This window comes from Protopterus annectens, chromosome 2.part0 (genome assembly GCF_019279795.1).
Source record: "Protopterus annectens isolate FY-2018-M chromosome 2.part0, PAN1.0, whole genome shotgun sequence".
Classification (NCBI taxonomy): Eukaryota; Metazoa; Chordata; order Ceratodontiformes; family Protopteridae; genus Protopterus; species Protopterus annectens.
The window spans coordinates 560,823,176-560,849,080 of record NC_056728.1 but is presented as its reverse complement, the minus strand read 5'-3'; the positions used below and the strand labels follow the sequence as shown (position 1 = coordinate 560,849,080).

Below are 25,905 nucleotides of genomic sequence, written 5' to 3'. Positions count from 1 at the left end.
ATCCAGGTTTGACTTTTCAGGTTCCTCTCCCTACTCAGAAGCTGTACATGGTTGCTTCTGACTGATGTTGGGAAGCTTCCTCCAACAACCTGAAAGGCCGGGGTCTTTGGCGTCATCAACAGATATCAGACCATATCAACATCAAAGAGATGAGGTCTCCAATTCTAGGTCTTAAGGCCTTTCACTCCCTTTCATTCCCAGCTCCTCTAAAGGTTTTTACAGACAACACAATTCAATGGAGGCTAGTACAAGTAACCAACTAAACCAAGCAAAAATGTACCAGTGGAGTAAAAGAGGCACAGCTTCTTTCCTTTTGACGAATTTTAATGACGAAAACACAGCAGTACACTCCAGCACAACAAAGGTCCCAAATAATAGAACTTCGATGACATAAAAACCATACACATAAACGCTATGTCTCCACACTTGCGTTTTCGTTTAACTCACTTCCTCAGATGTGAATGAATACTGCATACAAAAACACTTCAACTTTATATACATTTGTTAATTGAATAATTTGAATTCATTATGTGTAATTAAAACCTTGTTTTTACAGACAACACCACAGTCATGTGAAACATCAACAAGCAATGGGACACAAAATCTTGACTTCTTTGTAGGCTGGCTCTTCAGGCATGGGATTTTGCAATCCGCCACCACCTGGTTCATCAGCCAGTTTACATCCTTTCAGAGCGCAGTCTAGTGGTAGACTCTTATAGGAGGTCCAGGACAAATCCTCACAAATAGATGTTTCACAAGGTGGTGTTTCTGAATATTCTACATTGGTGAAGTACTCCTCAGTTACATCTTTTTGCCTCCCCTCTGAATAGACAACTTCCCCAGTTCTGTTCCAGAATGACAAGTCCTTTGGCTTGGAGAGTGGACACCATGTCTTTTTCTTGGAAGGGGATTTTCCTGTATGCCTATTCTCCTCTACTTCCCAGAGTCTTTTGCAGGATCATGTGGAACACATCCAAAATCCTGCTGGTGACTTCCTTTTAGCTCTTTCACCTGACCAGGGGCAATCATCACAAGTTATCTCACTTGATGAATCTTTTCCTACAAGACAAGGGATCTCTCATTCACCCTTACCTGTCCACATTTCATCTGACAGTTTGGGTGATATGGTTTTGTTTCCTTTCAGGCAATGATTTTCTGAGGTTGTGCTTTGAGTTTTGCAGGAGGCCAGAAAACCCAGTACTACAAAAGCCTTTGTGGCTAAATGGAATAAATTGTCTATTTGGTGTCTCAAACATGACCTGGACCCTTTCTCTGTTTAGTCACTATGGTCTTTTCTTATTTGGGTGACTTGCTCAGCGGTGGTTTGGCATATTCTTCTATTAGTTCTTTTGTCAGCCATTTCTGAATGTCTTCCTCTAAATCCATCTTTTGCTTTTACTTTTGAATCAAACAGTTCCTAAAAGGCATCCTTTATATCAGACCTGCAAAAAGCCTTTTCCTCCTCCTTGGGACCTTAATTTTATTCTTGAAAAATTGACTCAGTTCCCTTTTGAGCCTGACATTTCTTCCCTGCAGCATTGTACTTGGAAGACTATATTGTTGATAGCTCTTACACACAGACAGGGTGTCTCTTCATACTAGTCCTTCTTTTATGCCCAAGGTGGTTAATCATTTTCCTTGAATCAGTTCATTCATCTTCCCTCCTTCACAGACTTCTAGTGAGAGGGTGCTGCACACCTTGGATTTACATAGGCAGCTCAGATATTACTTGGATAAGACAAAACCCATCAAAAAATCTGTGCAGCTTTTTGTTTCCTTTCATGTCAAGAAATTGGTTTTGGCAATGTCCAAGCAAACCATCTAATCCTGGATTTCTAAGGCCATTTATTTTTTTTTATGTTATTCTTTTCATGGCAACAAGTTTTTCCTCCTCTGTTCGTGCTCATTCTACCAGGGCAGTAGCATCTTTTGGCACCTTTTTTTCAGTTGTCTGGATACTATATCCATCTTGGAAGCTGCTACCTGGTCTTCTGGTCACACTTTTAACAGATGTTATTAGTTGGATGTCATTTCCAGGGCCAGGGCAGGATTTGCCAGGGCTATCCTTCATGTGTTTGCGGAGGGCTCTTCTCTGCCTTCCACCTACCGTACTTTCCAGTAGCTTTTGTACTCTTCCCAAGAGTAAAGAATATTGAAACAGTGATAAGGTAGGACATAATACAGTTGTGTAAGGTCTTACCATAACAGTAAATGTCCTACTTATTACTGTTGCAGTATTCTGTCCCTCCCTCCTGCCACCTATTATTTTCTGTTGCCCTACTTCTGGTTGAGTGGTCCCTATTCCATCCTTATCTTTTTCTGATTCCCTTGCTACATGTGGATGTTATTGTTTTTCTGGGATTGCTCTGGTTCTCCTGGGATGCTTCTTTTCTGAAGATTAGGCATCTGTACGTTACATATGTACCTTACAACTTGCACGCAGAACATATGTCAAATGTACGATGCCTGGAAAGTGTAAATACTTTGGTATACTGTCCAGACATTAGGCAAGCCTCAGCAGGATATCCCAAGAGTAAAGAATACTGCAACAGTGCAAAGTAGGATATCTACTCTTACAGCAAGTTCTTAAACAACTGTACTTTCTTTGCTGTAACTGAACCTAACCTTGCACCCAGTTATCACAGTTGTTCTGCCCATTTGTACATGCATCACATACATATTTATCTATTTCCTTTTATTTATTCATTTATTGTTTTAATTAGTATTTAATTTTTTTTACCAGGAGCAGAACCTTTAGAAGTGACTGGTTTCAGTCTCAACCTGAAAATACAGAGGAAGTCAGTATTAGATTTTGTGAGAGATACCAAGAATATAATGAAAATAGGCATCTGTGAAATGCCATTATCAGCTAACTAAAATTTGAGGAGTATATACAGTTGTAATTTATACTGCTTCCAGTAAATCGAGACTCACTTAAAATGCAAAGTGTCTGTATGATTATTACAATTTTGTGTTGTCTAAGTGGGAATGATGGCATAGTTGCATGGAGTGAAGGATGTCATAGTTTGTTAGTTACTGGAAAGAAAAGTTATGTTAAGCAAACAATTGTGAGTGACAGTTGTAGACTGGTGCAGTATGACATGTCACACGAGGGACTATGATGGGTCCCTACTTCGGGCCAGCAATCAAGGAGACTCAATTCTCACCACTGACTGTGGTGAGAGACTGTCACTAAGAGCAAAGATTCACACAGTATTTTCAGATGCAGCTCCGTGTAATAAGCACAATTTCCCACAAGAGCACACCTGGAGCATGCTCTGGAACTGGGACTGGACTTTTTCTCTCTCCAAGCCTACACTGACTACTTTGGAGCTCTTTCTCCCTGTTCCCAGTAGCTGACATACACACTTGGATATTTTAATTTCACATACACGCATACACACTTGGGAAAAGGTGACATAGATTTACTAGCTGTGCCCCTTTCTGCCTAGACTCTGAGGTAATCATGCTGCTACTAGTCAGCTACACTAAGGCTCTTTCAAAGGGTAGTCAATTATACTGTGTAAAATAATACTAATACAAATGGTGGAGTGTGACGAAAGCAGCAAAGCTTTCAGGAGTGGCCACAGTGTCACCAAAACAAGCATAAGTACTTTCAAGGTGTTAAAAGTATTCTCTAAAGTAAAAGCCACAATCAAAGGTATTAAAATATTTAATGATAAATAATAAAACAGAAAACAGGAGAATACTGAATACAATAAACAAAAGAGTTTCAACCACAGAAATGTAAAAAATACAGTTGGATAGTTTCTCACAGATGCAGAAAACAATATTAAACTATTCTCACTAAGTGTCCCTGACTAACTAAAGAATTACTGTACCCTGATTACTTGCTAAAGTAAGGCAAGTTAATGTGTATGGAGTGTAAATCTAAGGGGTATATACAGTTGTAATTTCTAGTACTTCCAATAAATTAAGACTCAGAACGCAAAGTGTCTGTATGATAATTACAGTTTTGTGTTGTCTAAATGGGAACGATGGCATAGTTGAGTAGAGTGAAGGATGTCAGAATTTGTTAGTTACCGAAAGGAAAAGTTATGTTAAACAAACAATTATATGTGTGCGAATTGTAGATGGTGCAGTAGGACATGCCACATGAGGGACAATAAGAGTATTACTAATAGAAGAGAGAGAGAGAGAGAGAGAAAGAGTGATGTAGCTCAGCTTAGGTGGTATGGCAGGATGAAATGCAGTGACATCTGGTTGATGAGAAGAGAGAGGCCTTTAGCTGAGTCCTAAATTTAGGGTAATATGAGGTGCCTTTTATTTGTAGGGGAACACTGTCCCAGACCTTTGGGCCTAGTATAGAAGAGCAGTGATCTGTATAAAGGAGTTTAGTTTTGGGGGTTGCGGTGTTAGGGTCTAGAGGTTGCCATTTCTCAGACTCTAAAAGGAAGATTGTCTAATTAGTTTAGTTGCTAAGGGATAGCTCTATTTGACTAGGAATTTGAATAGTTGGGATGAACCTTTGTTGAACAGAAAGCTATTTTTCATTTTTCTGTGTTTTACAGTGCTGGTCATTTTTAGGGGACTGAGTAATTAATATGTAGATTTTAATCAGTTATTGTTTGAATGTGTGTGGAGATTTTTTTAAGCTGAGACTATGAAAGAAAAGCTGTATGCAAGTTGTGATATTAGAATGGCTGTAGATGTTCTGGAGGTTTTTCGTAAGAAAGTGTAAGGTTTTAGTGTCACAAAATAGAAGGGAGTTAATCAAGGTGGCGGGAGAGGATAAGGTAAGCTTCAAACCAAATGGCAAGTTGTTGAAAAGAGGTTGTGTTTCCTCTGAGGGTGATGTTGTGGTCATAGATATGCAGAGAGCTTTATGTTTTTTTTTTATGTTTCTGTTTAGTGCCCAAAAGTCGTAGGTGGGTTTTGTTGGAGTTGAAAAGGAGGTTTTTGTTAGAGATGCAGTAGATTACGGCTAAGAACTCTGTTTGCAGGCCTTTCTGGAGGTTTGGCACTGCATTTGTGTGAAACAGTACCATGTCATCTGCAGAGAGTTAGGAGGGGGAGATGAGGTAGGTCATTGAGAAGTTTGTTTATTAAGATGGAGCATAACATAAAGGAGCAAGTATGGAACCTTGTGGTTTTCCTTTTTTTTTAAGGCTGGCTGGGAAATCAAGGTATGAATTTTGAAATGTTTCAGCACATACGTCCATACTGCCTTTAAAGTCCTATGCATGGCTGGGCCCACTTCCAGAATTTGGAACTCATTTTTAGAATTCCACCAGGATTGAATCAGCTTTCTCCCATCTGATGTGGGAGACCTGGAATTGTCTCTTTATTCCTACCTTTGCCATCTGGTTCATCCCATTGGTGGAATTAGGCATGGGTGCAGGAGTGCATGCCACTCCCTTTTTAAAGACGTTCTGTGAGATAAAAAAAAGACACTTCACTGTGCTTTTGTTGAGATCAGAAACTGCTGCCAAAATGGAACAATTCTGTTTCAACTTAACTTTTTTTTTTTTTGCTTTTGCATGAAAGATACATTGGAGATGCAATTGGAGCATGCAGTCAGGTGATCTATATGACTATCCTTAATTTCTCCTCCAACTGCATCTCCATTGTATTTGAATGAAAATTCGTTTGGTGACAGAGAGGATTTAATAGATGGTGAAACAGATATTTCTCCTTTTGCCAGGTCACATATTGGTTTGCAGTGATCACTGTCATTGCAGTTTTTTTATTCACATAGCTTATTCTGTGATTGCTGTTATTTTTGTTGATTAAGGCAAACATAAATGAGTATCAGATGCACAACAGGGAATGTGTAAAATGAGTTTTGCTTTGTTGTGGGGCAAGAAAAGGTCATATCAAATATATTTGTCAGACATTCAGGTAAATATTTGACTTTGTGGTGAAATATTTGTATTGTGGATTTTTTTCTTTTTAGGCACACTCAAGTAATTGTCAGTGTGCACCTTAAAGTTCAGATGCATGGGAACTGGGGGGGGGGGTTGGTCTTCCCCCTCTTTAAATGGAATAGTGGACTGTGCCATAATTTCCTGGGCATCCTGACTCAGCTTTATTATGTAAATGAAAAAAATATATATAAAATGGAACTGAGCCATCATATTTTAGGTAAAACTCCTCATGGCTTTTGTTCTCTGTGCATTAGGAAGATGGGCTTCAGAGATTGTGTGTGTGACATATGTATGTAAGCGAGTGTGTGTGTGAATCTGCGACCATGTGTGCGTGCATGAGTGCATGTGTTTGTGAGCATGAATGTATGTAAATATGGGTGTGTGTATCTGCGAGGATGGGGCTGTGTGGTATTGTGAGTATGTATTGAAAGGGGAAATATACCATATGACATCTATTGAAGTACGAGTTTTAATTGGTGAAGCCAACAGGACCCAGAGCGCAGCTACATGTATAGACCTTAGGGCTGCCACAGTCTCCTTGGCAGCAAAAGAATTATTTAAATTTTGCTTAAATATTTAAGTTGTACTTATATTGCTCCATGTAGTGATACTACTTTGTACTTTCTGCCTTTTTTCCATGTTTTTGCCAAAAAAGTTATCTGTTTGCATTTTTAGTTTATTCTGGGACCTTCATCTTGTATTTTAATTTGCAGTTGTGAGAAGATTATGTTTCTACATTATTCTGCATTTCTATTTGCTCAAGTAGACTTGCTTATAAAAGCTAGCCTTTTGTATTTTAAACACTGCTTGCCATAGTCTTGTAGTTTAATTGACAGTTGTGGCAGGACTATGTACTGCTGCCAAAATTGAGCCTTATTTAGGTATGTATTGCTGTATTTTCCATAAACATTGTTACGGGTAAATTTCTGCATAGTCAGGTGCCTTAAACTGTTATTTAATAGTGAGAGAATTGTTTTCCTGATCCAGCTTTAATTTTTTGCTTATCATTTACCTGCTTAAAGTTGCATTCTTTGTGTCTACCCCTTCCCCACTCATATATTAAGCTAAAGTTTCTGAAAGAACTAGAATGTTTGCTTTATTTGACTGGATGCCTGTCTAGCTTGCTTGCTTGTTCCCTTGAAATATTTTCCCAACTCTTGCACCCTTTTCCTGTTGTGGTCTTTTAAGGTTGTGTCTCCAGCCTCTGTCCTTATGGTAATCTGATTTCCAAAGTCCCTCACTCCCCTGTTTCATTACTGTTGTTTGTTGTATAAGCTATTTAAGTACTCTTCCCACCCATTGTTTTCCATAGATCTATAATAGTGAGTGCCATCCAGGCAGAGTAAAGTACCTTTGATTGCTAATTCGTACTTAAGTTACTTTGAGCAATTGGTGCTGTTTCCTGCTTTTATTTTTGCATTTCAGTGTATTTTTGAAAAAAAATGGTCTTCCTCTCACTGTTACTGCTCTAAGACTGTCTTGAAATCTCCTTAAGCAAGAGATTTCCAGCTCGCTGTTTAATTGTTTTCTGATAGCATTGCACTTGCAGGTATCTTCTACTGTGTTTTTAGATTAGGAGGACTGGGTTTCTTCTTCTTGGAGCAGGAGGTATTTGCCTGGTCTATCTGAGTTGGGAAATGCATAAAAGTATTTGTAGTATTTACGAGGTGAGACATTGCCATCTGTGCCAGGAAGAATAGTGCAGTGCATGTGTAACATATGCCAGCATAGTTAGTTGGAGTTTTGTGGAGGATTTTGTGTCATTTTTAACCATCACACTGATTTGTGCAGATGCTTATGTTAAAAATGTATCAATAATGTTTTTATAGCTGATTAAATGTTTATGCTTAAACAACAAATTCTGGAAGGGAAGAGTAGAAATGTTTGAGGATTATGGCTTTTGGATGCTGCAACAGATCTTAGCAAACCTCTGAGTGTGTATTGTACCAGTGTGAGGTGATCAGATGTGAGTAATTCAGTAAGCAGCACTGAGAGGTTGGAACTCTCAAGCAGTTGGTTTTGTTTTCTTTGGAACCTGATATAAATGGTTTACTGTATGTCAGTTATCACTGTTCAATCCAGTTCAGTCAGTTAGAATCTCATCACTTTGCTTTGTGAAAGTAAGCATATCAGCATCCTATTTTGCCTTGCTGCATTAAGTTAGCTAGGGAACAGATATTCTTTAGACCGTCAGGAAATACAATGAGATTAGTTAAGTATTATTTTTTTGCATCTGTGTGAATCTGTCCAACTGTGTTATTTGTATTTCTCCTGTGAGTGAAACTCTGAAGTTTATTGTGCTTAGATATTTAACATTCTCATGTTTTCTATTTCATTATTCTTTATTAAATATTTTATACTTTTCATTGTGGCTGGTCTTTTAGAGAATATGTTTAACATCTTGAGAGTCCTTGTGCTTATTTTAGTGATGCGTGGCCACTGAAAAACCTCACTGCTTTGTTTACACTCTACCATTTTTATTAATATTGTTTTACTCAGTATAATTGGATACCCTTGTAAGAGCCTTAGAGTGGTTGACTGGTGGTAGCATGGTTACCTTATAGTCAGAGCAGAAGGGATACAGGTAGTAAATCTGTGCCAGCCTTTCCCAGGAGTGTGTGTGAAAATCAGACAGGTGTGGGTGTGTCAGCTACTTGGAACTGGGACACATCCAAAGTGAGTCTTGTTTGGGATCTGGAGAGACAGAGACCAGTCCCAGGTGTGGAGCGTGTTCCCTGTGTGTTCTTGGGGGAAATTGTGCTTGATGCAGATTGCTGCATTTGAAAATGCTGTGTAAATCCATTCCTTTTCATAGGGACTGTCGGTCACCTGTGCCAGTAGTGATGATTGAGCCTCCTTGATTACTGGCCCAAGGTAGAGAGGCTTCACAAGTATAGTCATATTATTGGCAAGACTGCTCATTAGTTGGTTTTCTTTTTGTGTGCTGCTATAACTTTAGTGTGTTTGTGTTGTTTAGCAGTAACACATTTTCCATATGGAATGGTCCATAAAACACTACCCTGTAAAGCAGTAATATAGAGCAAGTACTTTGAATGCCAATATGCTTAGAGCAGCTAGTTGGGCATTGAGTGGCAATACCTATAAACTTAGTAGACTTCAGTATTGTGTTTGCATTAAAGTTAGTAGAATTTAGTCCTGTTTAGCATAATCTCCTCCAATAAAGCACCTTTATTAGTCTGCGTCAACAAAGCACCCTTAATAGCCTTCTAACCTAAACATATTACCACCTTGTATGTCACCAGTCAAAGGACTGGACAGTATGGACATGCATTTCTGACATAATTAACCTCACCTGCAGTTTCGGTCTGTCCATGGCAGTGGTATTTTAGCCTAAATTAGGACATGCGCCTTGAAGATTTTGGTGGTTGTAATGGACAGGCGGACAAGGCCATTTTTGGTATTGTGGTGACAGTGTCTGTGATAATATTAGCACTAAGTGACCAAAGCAGTAAGCTAAGCTGCCTCCCTCTTCCCAGGACTGATAAGCCAACATGTGTGTGTGTGTGTGTGTGTGTGTGTGTGTGTGTGTGTGTGTGTGTGTGTGTGTGTGTGTGTGTGTGTGTGTGTGTGATATACTATATAATCCACAGACATGCAAGCAATGTATTATATATGTATGTGTGTGTGTGTGTGTGTGTGTGTGTGTGTGTGTGTGTGTGTGTGTGTGTGTGTGTGTGTGTGTGTGTGTGTGTGAGTGTGTGTGTGTGTGTGTGTGTGTGTGTGTATGTAGATATATATATATATATATATATATATATATATATGTTGTTGTTTTTGTTGGTGCAGCGGTAGTGTTGTTGCCTCACAGCAAGAGGTTCTCCCGTTCGATTCTCGGCTTGGTTTGGGAGTGCCTTCTGTGTGGAGTCTGCATGTCTTCCCTGCGGTTGTGTGGGCGTTCGAAAGACATGTGTTGAATGGGCATGCCTTCGTTGAAGGTTGGGCATTGGGCTGGCAACTCGACACCATAAAAACCAACTGCCAATCATTAGCGGACCTGAGTTCTGCTGTGGCAACCCCTAACCGGGAAAAGCCGAAAGACAAACAACAACATATATATATATATATATATATATATGTGTACACACACACACATACACACATTTGAATTAACTGTATGTACATCGGAAGAAAGCATTTATGCAGTTATTCACATATTAAGAGAATTTTGCTGTGTTGGGATTTTGCTTAAAGGAAAACAATGCCTTCTGCTTTAAATTTCCTCATCCTGTTAGTATTTTTCATCTTTAGCTGGCAATCACTGTCATAAGAAGTAAAGACAGAGTATGTTTAAAAAGTAATTTTGACTGTTTTTTCCACATCCTGTGCATTAGCAATGTACGGTAACTGCTCGGCACTTAGTCTTCCTCTCAAGATTGGCAAACTGCACCTGTTATCACCATTTTGGTCACGTCACAGCTACGGTTAAAAGTAAGAAGTATTGATGTTAAGTTGTCAATCTCACCTTCATTCTTGCTGGATGGGTTCGGAGCCGATCCTCGGCTCCGACTCAGCCACTTACTAAAGCTCGAGAGCTAATTTTACCGGCTCGAGGCAACCCTATATCCCATGATGCCAGGCGATGACTACCCAGATCTCGTTTGCCGCTTTCGCTTCCGAGGTGCTTTTTTTACCGGCTCCTGGTAAGTTCTTCAAATTCAGACTTTTAGTCTCACCCCTTTAGTTTTAGTCACCTTTGTTGTTGTGTAAATTATTAACGTTTAATTTAACCCTATTCCCATTAGTGTTCCCTATTTTTCTAGTTATTTATCCCTTCCCCTAAGTTAGGCCTTAAGCCTCCCCCTTTCCTAATCCTTTCTGTCAGGGATTCTGTGTGGTGTTTGAGTGTGTTTGTATCCCTGTTTAAATTTTTTTTTATTATTGGATTGGGTGTTTATTGTGTGTGTGTCTGTGTTTTTTGTTACTTAGTGTTTCCTCGACACAGCTATGTCGAAGGACACAAAGGTCTCAGGCTTCAAGAAGTGTGACTCGTGCTGTCAGAAGATGTCTCTGACAGATGGTCACACTTCTTGTGTTTACTGCCTGGGACCTCTGCACCTGCAGGACTCTTGTGCTATCTGTCATGCCTTCAGCCCAAGAGTCCTGCAGGAGCGCAGAAATAAATTAATACTGAGGGGCTTATTAAAACCTGAGAGCTCCCCGACTAAGTCAGCTCCGGGGAAGCCCTTGAAACCTGTTAAGCCTTCGGCTTCAAGTCCTAAGCCATTGGCTACTGGTTCTCCTTCAGTGTCGAGATCAGCTCTGGCCGGAGCCAATCCTTCTATATTACAAGTTACAGTATCGGCTCCATCCGGTGCCGATGCTGCTAAATTTGGGCACTCAGTGTCGGCTCCGGCTGGAGCCGACATATCCTCGGCTCCTTCGGCTCCACCTATCTCAAAAAAGAGATCACGATCCCCTTCGTTGGAGTCGATACGTTCGGCTCCGAGATCACCCCTGCTCTCGGAGCGGAGCCATCGGAGCCGTTCTTCTCGGTCGTCCAGGCTGTCCGATCACAACCTTGAGAGAGTGGTGAGTAGACTATTAAAGTCTCAGGCATTGGCCCAAATGCTCCATAGCCCGTCTCAACAGACGGTAGCTATCACACATCCACCTAACATTCCTCCTTCGACTCTCCTACAGAGCTCGGAGCCGGAGCTCCTCGGAGCCGTACCTGTTGTGGCTTCGGAGCCGATACCACCTCCCCCTTTGGCTCTGTCATCCTCTGCTCCGATCTCCTCCTTGATGCCTTCATTGGAGGGATCCAGGCGTCTGGTCTCTCTCGGTGGCTCCGAGGGGGCGAGTGGCATCGGACCCTTGTCCGACCCCTTTCTTCCTCTCAGAGCTTCGGCGCTGGTGAGCTCAGCCCAGACATCAGCCTCGGAGCTGTCCCTGTCAGTGCGTCCTGGAGTTCCTATCTCTTCGGAGCGGGAGCCTTCTGGCCTGTCTGACGGGGGAGCCTTCGAGGTGATGAGGAGTGTACTAGCCCCAGGGCTTAGTCAACGGTCAGTTCCATCAGCTCCTCCCACTACAGTGCCTGCTGACGTCTCTTCCCACTCTCTTGCTCCCGGACCCAGAGATCCAGTGCCTCAGGTTTCCCCATTGGGAATATCTTCCTCTTCCGAGGCTTCTCCTGACCCGTCAGGTGAACCTCCGCATAAGAGGACATGTAAGAGGAAACATCTAGACTCCCCCCGAGTCTATTACATCCGATACTGACTTGGATGAGTCTGAGGGATCCCCAAGGTCCCCCTCTGAGGATGTCTCTTTCTCAGACATCCTTGAACTCCTTAAGCAGAGGGGGAACTGGCCTTCCCTTAATCCTTCCGAGGACGAGTCAGTATACCTGGAGGCGTTCGGGTCTCGACCCTCCACCTCCTGGGTATCTCCGCCTTTCGACCCTCTTATGGACGTGGTGGCTCGGAAGGTGTGGATGGCCCCAGATTCGGTGGAACCCATTCTCGTAGGCCTTCTAAATTCATTACGGCCCCACCTGATAGGCAATATTTGACAAAAGGTGTCCCGGTTGATGCCATGGTGGTGGCTGCAGCCACCAAGAAGGAACTAGCTGATCCTTCAGTACCTGTCCATCCTCCTAACAAGGATTCTAGGACTATGGATAAGTACGGCAAGCGGATTTTTTCTTCAGCGACCTTTGCCATGCGATCGCTGAACTACTTGTGTCACTTCACCCGCCTTCAAAGAGATGTTCTTAAAGAGTTGGGAGAAGTTCTACAGGATCCATCAGCTGCTGGGTCTCAGGACAAAATTAGCTCACAGCTAGGAATCCTAAACTCCATTGTTAACTCCTCCATGCGGCTCATTTCATATGCAGCCGATGGAGCGAGTAGGGCCGCAGGCACAGGAGTGGCTTTAAGGCGTCAAACCTGGATGCGGCTTTGTAATTTTGCAGATCCCTTCAAGGCGTCCTTTACAAACTCTCCCTTTGATGGCTCGACTTTGTTCGGACCTCAAGTGAAAGACAACTTGACTAGATGCGAACAAGATGGCAAGACTCTTTCTGCCGTAGGAGTCTGTTTCTCCACCCCTTCAAGACCTTACCCAAAAGGTCAGAAGGGAGGGAAAATGTGGTTCCGTAAATCTCGAGGAGTCACGCCTGATGCACGAGGTCAGTTTACCCCCAGAGGCAGAGGGGGTAACAACAACAGACGCTGCCCTAGGGGCAGAGGGGGTCCGCAGAATCAGGGTAGCAGGGAGCCTCTCTCTGACAAACCCTTCCAGCATCCCTGAGATGTTGCCCGATTGTCCACCTTCAGAGGCAGTCGGGGGAAGATTATCGCTGTACCCAAAAGCCTGGCTTTCCCTTTCTCAAGACAAATGGGTACAGTCGATCATATCCGAGGGTTACAAAATTCCCTTTAATCAAACCCCAGTTCAGCAAAAGGGAACCCTTCCAGACGTTCCACCCGGTCTAAGGGAACTAGCAGTACCAGAGATTTCAAAACTGCTAGCAAAAAGTGCCATCCAGCCAGTCCCAGCAGACCAAATAGGATCCGGTATTTACTCAAGGTTCTTTTTAGTACCAAAAAAGACAGGGGACTGGAGACCAATATTAGATCTCAGCAAACTAAACAAGTTTGTAAAGAAAACAAGATTCCGGATGGTCACGCTTCAGTCCATTCTACCCTTTCTGGGCAAGGACAATTGGATGTGCTCGGTAGACCTTCAGGATGCGTACTATCACATAAAAATTCACAGGTGCTCCAGAAGGTTTCTCCGCTTTCGGCTAGGGACCAGTCACTTCCAATTCAGAGCCCTGCCATTTGGACTCACTACAGCCCAGAGAGTGTTCACCAAATGTATGGCAGCAGTTACGGCTCACCTGAGACGTCAAGGATTCCAGGTGTTTCCATATCTAGATGACTGGCTCCTCACTGCCACCACCAGGCATCAACTTCTCCAAGCCAGAGATTACGCCATTCACATTTGCAGAGGGCTAGGGATTTCTATAAATTTTGAAAAATCTGCCTTGTCACCTTGTCAATCTATTACCTTTATAGGCGCCAAATTGGACACCGTACAACTTTCAGCAAAGTTAACAGACCAAAGGATCTTGGACATTCAAAATTACATCCATGTGATTCTTCTCAGCAACAAAATTCAGGCCAGATTTGCTCTGAAAGTATTGGGTCTTATGGCGGCCGCCATAACACTTCTTCGCCTTGCCCGCTTTTACATGCATCTTCTACAGTGGATGCAGTTCGCCCAATGGTCCTTTCAACAACTTCCCATGTGTCACAGGATCATAATAACTCCAATTTGCAAAAGGCATCTGACCTGGTGGATATCGTCCCCTCAAGTCCATCAGGGCAGACCCTTTGTTCCTCCCGCCCCAGTCGCCACGGTTACATCGGACGCCTCCCTGATCAGGTGGGGGGGGGCATTATCAGGGCAGGATGGTCCATGGCACTTGGCAACCTTTCGAATGCCACCTGCACATAAATGTCCTGGAGATGAGAGCAGTGCTTTTAACATTGCAAGCCCTCAACGACTCTCTTCCCCTGGGAACTATTGCAGTCCAAACGGACAATATGTCCGTAGTGTGGTATATCAACAAGCAGGGCGGAACCAAGTCCTATCCACTGTGTCGAGAGGCTGTCAGACTTTGGCAGTGGGCAATCTCTTCTCAGCGGTTTCTGATAGCAAAGCATATCCCCGGGAAATCCAACATCATAGCGGACAGGTTGAGCAGAGCTATTCTCATGCCTCATGAGTGGTCTCTCAAACAATCTGTGACGGAAGAGATTTTTCAGAAGTGGGGCCTTCCTTGCTGCAATCGTTTTGCTACACCTCAAAACAGCAAATGCCCCGACTTCTTCTCTCTCTTCCCCCTTCCAGGCCATTCCCCCAGAGACGCTCTAATCCAAGATTGGCCCCGGGGACTTCTTTATGCTTTCCCTCCCTTTCCTCTGATGCCACAAGTAATTCAGAAAGCTACCACCTTGAGAGCCAAGTTGATTCTCATTGCCCCTTATTGGCCTCGACAGATATGGTTTCCGTTCCTACATCGTTATCTTTTGGTACAGCCATGGCATCTGGACCCAATTCCAGATCTTGTGACCCACCAGTCGGGGCAGCTGCACCAATCCATACCTTCTCTCAACCTCACTGCTTGGTTGCTCCGCTTCCATCCCTAGCCAGGCTTCCTATGATTTCTAATCCCGTCAGGGATATCATAGTAGCTTCCCTTAAATCTTCCACCAGAAGGATTTACACTAGTAAATGGCAACGTTTCTCCTTCTGGGCAAAGGCTAGGAATATAGACCCCGTATACTGCTCCGATTCATTCGGTCTTGGACTTCCTAGCCGAGATTTGTCATTCAGGATCTTCTTCCTCCACAGTAAAAGTTCAGCTGGCAGCCATTTCAAATTTTCATATAGGCTTGTTGGACCACAACATTATGTCACATAAACTTTGCAAGGCATTCCTTAGAGGTATCTTTTTACTTAAACCTCCGATTAGAGACCCCCCCACCACATTGGGATCTAAATTTAATTTTAACATCCTTGATTCTTCCCCCTTTCGAACCTGCGGCTGCCTGTTCATTGAAATTTCTTTCTTGGAAGACACTCTTTCTAGTCGCCATTACTTCTGCCAGGAGAGTATCTGAGCTTCATGCCCTCTGCATTCGTCCTCCCTACTTAATCTTCCACAAAGACAGAGTTTCTCTAAGGACTAATCCGTCTTTCTTACCCAAAGTGGCATCGCAGACGAACTTAAATCAATCCATTGATCTTCCAGTTTTTTTCCCAAATTATTCTAATAGAGCGGAACAAAAACTACATTATCTTGATGTTCACCGCCAACTCAGATATTATCTGGACAGAACCAAACATTTTAGGAAATCTGATCAACTGTTTTTATCCTACGCAGAGAACAGGAAAGGCCTTCCAGTATCCAAGGTGACTCTATCTAGATGGCTGTCTTCTGTGATTACTTGCATTTATGAGCTCAGAGGCAAAGAGTTGATTTCTAGGCCAAAAGCCCATTCTAGCAGAGCTCTAGCTACATCTACAGCTTTTCAGGCTAGACTTCCAATAGACACTATTTGTGCAGCAGCCACATGGACCTCTCCTCATACCTTTGTTTCACATTACAAATTAGACTTGGCCTCCAGAGACAGAGCGAATTTTGGTTCCACCATTCTCAAGAGTCTGTTCCATTGAGCCACCCAGGATAGAGGTGCTAGGGACGCGGTCCCATCCAGCAAGAATGAAGGCGAGATTGACAACTTAACATTAAGAAGTTATGTACCTACCATAAGGTTCCATGTTAGTTGTCTTCTCTCTCCTTCTTTCTTGTGTCCCGCCCACCATCCCCCTAGCCTGGTCAGACCGAGAAGATTGTGCCTCTTCCCTTAAGAGTCTTAATCCAATTTTTCCAACTAATTAGTTTTCTAGTGTCACTAGATTAGGTTGATCTTTTTAGGGGGATTATTATTATTATCATTATTACTATTATTACCTCTTCCTCCTCCTCTCCAGTTGGAGGAATGTATTGCATAATTTCCTTAGCTACCAAACGAGATCTGGGTAGTCATCGCCTTGCATCATGGGATAAAGGGTTGCCTCGAGCCGGTAAAATTAGCTCTCGAGCTTTAGTAAGTGGCAGAGTCGGAGCCGAGGATCGGCTCCGAACCCATCCAGCAAGAAAGAAGGCGAGAGAAGACAACTAACATGGAACGTTATGGTAGGTACATAACTTCTTATTTTATTCTCTGCCCCCTATGCCGACATTACAGCTTCTAAACAACACAGGACCACCCACAATGTGAAGTCAGCAACACAGAAGGTCTGTTTACATCCCTCAGCACTTAAAGGGACAGTCCCACAGTTAAAAATTCGGACTGAGTGATTTAGGCAGTATCCCCAACCACTTTATCTATGTCACCTGCAGTTCCACCTCAACTGTCTCAGTACTTTAAAAAATGACTGTGTACCCTGATCCAGCTGTGATCCCCAAGAGAGAACACAATAGTCTTCTTTTTTGTTCCTATGAGTTTTATTCAGTTTTCATATATATTTTTTTTTCACTGGATGGTTTTAGTCTTGTAATTATAACACAGGTGTGGCTATAATGACATGTTTGTCAGTGTAACTCAGAATTAAAAGACAGTGCTTTTTCATGTTCAGCATCAAATGTGTTAACAATATATATAAGTATATATTTTTCTGCTGCCAATCGTGTTATGGCAGTTGCATCAAATGTGGGTGATAGAACACTCCTAGTGTGTGTTCATGCAGATTTTTGCAGTGTCCCTGATTTTGCCTTATGACATCATTACTAATGATTATTACCATGAGGCACTATAACATACTGTTTATTTTCCTGTCTAAAAAAACATATCTTCTCTTTCATTTTATGCTGGTTATCCCTCTTTATTGCACTTAACAACAAGTACCAGGGATCAAACACTCACAGTGTGTCTATTATTATATCTGTTAACTGTCAACAGTTTTACAGAATAATCATAATTTTGCATCATTTGCTTGCCTGGTTTCTCGAGAAATGTTGGATGTTTCTGGTAAACAACTAAGGGGTTCAGTCAGTTAATAATGCAGGACAGTGACAGCCCCAGTGTTCTACTTCTAATTTTGGTCTGAACTCCAGTCTGTAGGGGCAGTGACATTGTTCTTATTAACAACACCTACTGCACCGTCATCATCACTCTTTTTCAAAAACATAAATAAATAAATAGATAAAAAAGCTTCAGCAGTATGCACTTTTTTCAAGATTTTAAGCTCACAAAAGAAGGTAAAAACAGCAGCTATATCATTGTCAACAATTTCCTTTTCCCCATTTTTGCATAGTCATGGCTTAGCCAGCTTTTATGGGTCTTCTTCCACACAGTCAATCCATCTGTTGGCTGAACATCTCATTTTCTTGCCTTCTTCCTGTCCCTCCCAAATAGGCTTTACAAAGTCATCCTCTGCTCTCTGCACAGGTCACCGAACCATTGTAATGTGTTCTCCTTGATTTGTACAACTGGGATGACTTTAGCTTCTGCTCTGATGTCATCAGTTCTTCATTTGACTCATAGTATACATCCTACCTATTTCAAACATTTCTTTTCCATCAGCTCAGGCTTTCTCAGGTGTTTAGCCTTTACTGCCCAGATTTCTGTCCAGTACAGAAGTACTGGTTGCACCACTGTTTTTTGCACTTTAATTTTCACCTCCTTTAGCTTTTTTCTGTCATGCAGTACCCCTAACATTCTGTGTCACTTTGCTACAGCACCTCTAATTCTAGCTTTGTCATGTTCATTCAGATTCTTTGTATTCCAGTTCTCTACTATTTGCTGCAGTCCTTGTTCAGAGTCTGCCAGTAGTGCCACATTGTCTGCATTCAGCAGCTTTGTTGGTCTGTCTCCTTTAACCTGTGTGCTGATGTAGTCCATCACCAGTATGAACAGGAGTGGGCCCAGATCTTAACCTGATGTGCACCCGCTCCCTGTGGACACCTCTCTGTGAGCCAACAGACTATTCATACTTGGCCTAGACTAATTCTTCCAGTGCTTTTGGTATTTTGCACTGTCACAGAACTGCCTAAATCGCTTGCTTTGAGAAGTTGTCACATGTTTCTTTCATGCATGGAAATACCTAATTGTACTTTTTCCTCATTTCCTGCTTCTCCACTGTCTGTCTTACTGTAAACATAAAGTTGTTTTACAGCATCTAGATCTGAATCTAAAATACTCCATTTCCATTTGACTTTCTACTGCTCTGCATATTCATTTATGTATCACCTTCTCTAACACTTTGGTGTAGTGTGACAGGAGTTTATGTCTGTACTGCCTGCACTTGTGTGTATCTCCTTTGGTTTTGTACACTGGCACCAGAGTGCTTATTCACTAGTTAACCTGAATTCAGTTTTCTCTCTTTGTGTGTGTGTGTGTGTGTGTGTCTGTGTGTGTGTCTGTGTGTGTGTGTGTATATATATATATATATATATATATATATATATATTTATAAAATAGTGAGATTAGTGTCCTCAGGTACCACTTCTACCCTAATTCAATTAGCATCTTGACCATGCATGTCATGACTTCATCTGAGCCTGATGCTTTCACTGACTAGATTTTCCTTAGTATATTTCTGTCCTCTTCTTGGGTGTGTTTTTCTTCCTCTTTAACATAGGCTGTGAATGTGGCAGTATAGCTTATATAAGGTTTTCTTCATTCAAAAGCTTCTGAAGTACTCTTTCCATGTGCTCTGGCTTGCTGGGCATCATCTGCATCAATCCTCTGACCTGGTAAAGCAGATTGTTGTATGTATCCATTATGAATGGTATCTACAAAATATCTTTTTTATCTTTTCTATCTTTGCTTTGTAATTTGATAAAACGTCTTTGCACCATCTGCTGCAGCCCTTTCCAGAAGCTGGTAAAGTTTCTCTGATGCCTTGTGTGATGACCCATCACTAGACCAGTAATCAAGGAGCCTCGGTCCTCACCACTGGCACCTGTGCAGGACATTCACTGAGAGGATAGCAGGTACACACACAGTATTTCCAGATACAGCTCTCTGCATCAAGTGCAATTTCCTTTGAGCACACAGAGACCACAGCCATTCTGGGGCTGGTTTGTCCAACTTTCTCCAGATCCCCAGTAAGAATCCCCACTGGCACAGCTATAGAGTTGAGTCCTTAGCCAGAGTTCCAAGCCAAGTCCTCCAACACTCTCTCTGTCCAACTAGTGCTTCGTGTCACTGCCCAAGTAGCTGAGGCACACACTTTTGAAGATTTGTTTTGCAAAGACACACGCACACACACGTGGGAAAGCCTGGCACAGGTTTACTAGCTATGCTCTCTTCTTCCCAGACTATAACGTAGATACCACCACCACCAGACACTCCTGCCAGCTACCTTAAGGCCCTTATAAGGATATATAATATATTGAGTGAAATTAATACAAATGGTAGTTTGACCAAGAGCAAGGATATTAGGAGTGGCCCACGCAGTATCAGCAAATAAATATGCAAGTACTCTCAAAACTTAAATATCTCTACAAAGATCAGCCACAATGAAAGGTTTAAATATATTTAATAATAAATAATAAAAGAACAAGAAAATGCTAAGTATATATTCACTATGACATCAGAATTTAAAACCACAGGAAATATTTAAAATAGCATTGCAGGACAGGCTCAGACAAATAAAGAAAAAATATCTAAACTAAGACTGAATTTAAGACAATTCTACATGTCCTCCCCCACGGTCGAGTGACGTTAAAGACATGCAGGTAGGTGCGTGCATGAATGGGTGTGCCTTCTTTGAAGGTTGGGCATCAGGCTGGCAACTCGGCACCATAAAAATCCACTGCCAGTCATTAGTGGACCGGAGTTCCGCTGTGGCGACCCCTAACCTGGAAAAGCTGAAAGATACTATTCCCTAATAACTTACTTAATAGAGCAAGGCAGATGATGTGGTGAATGGTCCTTCTTGTTGTCAGGCCCATGACTGAATGCAGAATGCTCAGTCTCTGTAAGAGACTTCTCAAAATAATATCTAAAATATTACTGCTGGGATAGGTTGGAGAATGACATCACTTCTTGTCATGTGCCTTCTCATTCCCATGCAAAGCTGGCACGACTTAGCACCTATACACGCACAAGAGCTTTGCTTAGATCTGTTGAGCATCTGGAGGTCATAAAACAGTTAAACACTTCCACTTGTCTTAATTAGCAATTAGTTCACCCCAAAGACAATACAGAAAGCTGTTCACCAAAAAAACACGAACAAAAACTTCCAGTACACGAAAGACTCAGGCAAGGAAAACAGATGAACACAGGTTTATTGTTAAGCGCTTTTCGTCATTCTTCATAGAATGACTTCTTCAGACAAATTAATAGAACTAACTCTCAGCTTTTATATCATCCTTTGACCAAATAATTAATCAATTATCTAATAAAAGCACAACTTTACATTTTAAAAGAGATAAAAACTCATGAAAAATGTATAGTTAAAAATATATAGAGATAACTAATACTATTTGACACATTTATAGTCTGCAATTTACACAAGAAGTAAGTATATATAAATATAAAACAAGTGACATATATAAATTTTAAGTTCCTAGACATTTAGTGGTAACAAAAATGTGAATATTTAAAAGCCTCCTACTATCTTACTATCATTAAAAACAAGTAAATTCAAGAACTTTACCATTTCTAAATTACTGCATTTACATTACATTGCTTATAAAGGTGGACCAAGAAACATACTTAAAACTCTGTGAAAAAAATCAATAATCTCTCTATGTGGAATCCAAATAAAGTATACTGTTTGGAGAGTTTTTAGCAAACATTCAGTAAAACACGATTAAATATTAATATTAACATATAAATGTATAAATAGATAAATAGAGACTAAATAAAAAAAGTAAGTATATATATGTATATAAACACAATGGTCCTAGATAAATATATAATAGCAATTAATTATTATCTTTTCAGGCTTCTCAGTTTCAGCAGACATGAAATATTACATTAATCATTAAGTCCTGGTTCTAAAAATGCATCAGTCCTAATTTGCCAAGTTAATTCATGCTCCTCGAGAAGTAAACTTGAAGGACCTTTTCTATTATCAATCTTTATTTGATCTAAACCTATGAACTTAAAAGAATGGCTAGGGTGGGAGAGTATGTGCTTAGCTAAAGCATTTTCAACCTTTAATTTAGAGATGGCATTAATGTGCTCATACATCCTATCACGCATTCTCCTTTCTGTTTTCCCTATGTAGAGACATGGGCAATTCATGCACAATGCTCCATACACTATCATTCTTGAATTACAATCAAATTTATGTTTGAAATTATATGTCTTGTTGTTAATACAATACAGAAAGCTTCCTAGAACAGACATTGCATCTCTGGCTGCCTTGAAACTTGTGAGATAGCATCGTTATGACTTAGCCTATAAAGTCATTTAATTTCAGATATTTTTATAAAGTTTGCTGGACTGTGGTTAACCCTCTAGTTTCCTCTGTTAAAATATATGCATTTAAACAGTATAGTGCATGTTCATTTCTGATCTCTCCAGTAAGGCACACTGTGCATACATTTCAAACACAAGGACTTTACAAATACCTTTTCAACACAGATGCCTGTACAAATCAGTTTGATGTACAGATGGCATACAGTTATAATACATTTGTAACAATCAGCATCTTGTCTGAATCAGTTTGATATTCACAAATGACATATAATTATTTACAAAATTCCAGCTAGGTATGATGGCAGTACTTCCTTTCTTCACAACTTTTTGTTTGTCACCTTGATTGCTCTCTTAGCCTGTTTGTTAACAAAGCAGAAAAAATGAACCATGCAAAGATGGAATGCTCCCACTCTTTAATTCACTCCTTTCTTTTGATATATTCTTGGACTTCATCATTGCACCACAAACGTTCCTTGTGTTCCTTTTTTCCATACTTGGCTGCATGTCAGTTTTAATGTCTTCACACATGCTGTTTTTCAACACTGCTTTTCCTCTTTGTCTCTCATTATTTCCTCTTATTGAGGTGCCAGAGCCTTGAACAATTCCTTGAACTGCTGTACTTTTGCATCAGTCAGTTTCCAGATCGACAGTCTTGTTTCCATTAACCTTCTAGCTTTCTCTGAAAATTGTTTATAGCTGGTTGCAGTCACTAGAGGTTTATTTTGGGGCAGACCACTTCCATTGGGGTGAGTTTGTTATCTCTAATTTGACTCAATGTCCTTTTTCTTACTAGGAGGAAGTCTACTTGAGTTGCATACTGATTACTATTTAATGCTGTTCTTAGTGAACCATGTCATAATCACCATTAAGCCATTTGCTAAATCTATGTCTTCAGTGGTCTCCATTACTCCTTTTACCCCAGTCATGTGTACCCAGGCAATCCTCATATCTTGTTCTGTCTTTTCTGACATGAGCATTTAAGTCTCCCATTATTGAGACCAACTGTTATTCTCCTTCTTTTCCAGGAGATCCTGTAACTGCAGTCGGAATGCTGTCTTTTCCTTACCATAGCAGCATAGCTGTGGAACACAGGCTGAGATCATCAAGACTGCTGTATCTGAATTCTGAGTCCCATGAGCCTGCTATTGATTCTGTTGATATCCCTCACTGACTTAGAACACACTCCCATACCACAATTCCTTTCCAGCACTATTTTTGTCAGTCATTTTACTGAGTAGCAGATTGTGGATCCCGGCCAAGAAACTTTGCTGCACTACCTTTCCACTTTGTTTCCTGGATACACAGAATATCCTGTTTTGTACTTACATCATGTCATGCACTTATACGTTGCATCTCATCACTGAACCTGCATTCATTGCAGCAAGACTTAGTTTATTTTTGGCAAGTTGATGAGTTTCATGTCAAGCTTTTACTCAACAGAGCTATCCCTTGTAATCAAGTCTGTGCAACAGGACATCAACCATCGACTAACAGGTGGCTAGTAAAAATATGAGAACATTTTGATGTTTTTAAAATTTCATGTTACTGGAAACACTGGAGCTAATTAATCATCATCATCAGCCCCACCCCAGTAGGTGACTAACCAGGCTGTGCCCCCTCCCCCTTCACAGATTCTGGATCCGCCACTGCATCCAACACCCTAGTCTGCTATTAAAATTCAAGTTAAAGTTGATGTCATTTTGTATTCTTGTCCCTTGCTCATTCTTTCCTCATTTTGGTTGTTTCTATTCTTCAAGGAGGACTCAGAAGGCTAAGGCTTCATAACCTGGAAACATGCTGTTAGGCTTGTGCCATTTGCAACATACTGACCCATTATTCAACAGTATTTAAAGTTGTATGCACCAATATAGAACATAGTTATTTGTAATAATAGTGTTAAAGCTATCCAGGAAAAGACAAGAATTGCAGTAGGTACTATCTGCTTCAGCAACAGATCTAATGAAAATTGTATCATTTTGTAATATAGCTTAAGTGGTACATTTGTGTTCATAAGAATATTAAATTTTATGCGCTTTTTATTTTCAGGAGCCCAGTGGCAATTAGCCATGGATGTTTCTGCTATGCATTGATGCGCTCCATTCCAGTGACAGTCTACATAATTCTGGTTACGGTGCTCCGTTACCATTTGTTCATTTGGAGTGTCTTCTCTCCCAAACTCCTCTATGAGGGAATGCATGCATTCATCACAGCTGCTGTATGCATATTCTTCACAGCCATGGATCGCAAGCAGTCGATAAAAACATGAAGCACTGAAACAGATGATGGGCACTTCCAAATTGGCTAGCCAATCTACTTTGTTTAGACTTTGGTGATGTGAAGCATGATGAAACTCAGGCCTGAATAATGTATCATTTTATAATTATGTTTTGCCCGTTATTATTCTTTTGACTTGAAACACTGAAAACTTGAAACAAAGGATTATATGTATTGTAAAAGTTCTTTGGCATGTTTGCATACAGGGTAAAGGCTTTCAAAGGTATATCATTTGCATTTTCTCTCCTCTTGTTTTCTTGTGTTTAATTGCTCGGATATTTCCTGTTACTATACTGCTTTTCATGGTATCTGTACAACCATTTTATAAACTGGCAAGTATTAGTTCTGCTTTTCAGTTGTTGATGATTCACTGTTCTCCATTGTCTTCAAAACAAGCAAGTACTAATGTCAGAATTATGCACAACCATAAGAACTAATTAGGTGACTTCTGAAAATCCAAATAAAAGGTTTGAAATACCAGCATTGGGCTAGTTTCTTAGCCTGTTATAAGTCATGTGCACATAATCAGACTATTACGTGCTCAGTATTCTGATTTCATTTTACATGGTCTGACATTAGCTGCACAGTTACAGATCTCAAAATTCTCATTCTTTTGTTTTTCTGGTACTGTTAGGGGGCCATGGAAATTCAAATATATGTTTGCAGCATCTGCTGTATCAGAAAATCAAATCTTGTTCATATCCAAGGATCAGATGGTACTATAATCATTTTATCCTAATGTTTAATGTCAACAATGGTTTTATTTAGCTGTGCAGGATTGCATTCCTACTCTAAGACCAAAGTCTAGCAGTAAATAGCCGTCTAGAGTACATTTGCCAAACACTAATCATTTTAGGTGACCATCTGAGCTTTTTATTTCACTGAAGTGTGTTGTTTACTGCAGTTCACTTTCGGAATTATGTACTGCTGTTCTTAAACTACCGCATGCATTTGGAAATCATTTATGTCTTATACTTGAATGTATGGCCACTTTTCGTGAAGAGATACTTGGTATTAATAAGCATGAATACCCTTTAACATAGCAAAACAGTAGCAGAAAATACATTAATTTTAGTTTTCCTTCAGTCTGTGACTTCAATACATTGTATTGCTGTGTTTAAAAATTAGAACATGACACTCATTTCTTAACCATTTCACTCAATATTGTAATTTTTGCAATTGTGTTTAACAGAGATCATATATATCTAATTTAAGATTATTTGGGGAAAAGGCTGATTAATGTGTAGATTTACTGGTGATATAAGGTGTATGAATTGTCAAACAAAAAGCAAAGAATATAAAGGTTGTTGGAGTCTAAATGTACCATCTGGAGAATATTTTGAGCTATACCAGATATATTTATTTTTACTTATGGAGGAAAATAAATACATTACAGGATTATTAGATGCTGGTTTTGAATGTTGAATTCTTTTAGTAATATTTTATTAATAAATATTTGTTTATGAACATAGTCGTGGTATTGTATATTTGTGCATACTTTGCATTTATAGTAAATTAACGTACTTTTAATTTTGAGTATATGTAGCTCAGGAACAAATCTATGTTTTTATCATTTAACATACTGAGAATGTAGAATGCCTGGAAAAGAAAAACTAACTTTGTATCAACGTTTGTACATAGACCATAACCAGCCATGTCTTTTAATGAATAATGTGGGCTGACCATAATGAAGTTGCAGTAAGTCTGAGAATTTTCTGTGTACAATTGATATTAATTTCAGCTCTGTGTATCCCTCTTTTTTACTCCATGTT

The 25,905-nt window shown here is 40.5% G+C and overlaps 1 protein-coding gene across 1 annotated transcript in view; it reads left to right on the top strand.

Annotated features, from left to right (window-relative positions):
• The window catches only part of PIGG (phosphatidylinositol glycan anchor biosynthesis class G), a 2,654,828-nt gene extending 2,629,294 nt beyond the window's left edge, over nucleotides 1-25,534 (top strand). Inside the window, exon 13 of the mRNA XM_044060932.1 lies at nucleotides 23,906-25,534. Coding sequence (XP_043916867.1) covers nucleotides 23,906-24,125 — 220 coding nt within the window. The 3' untranslated portion in view covers nucleotides 24,126-25,534. The remainder of the gene's footprint in view (nucleotides 1-23,905) is intronic.
• The last annotated feature ends 371 nt before the right edge of the window (nucleotides 25,535-25,905 follow it).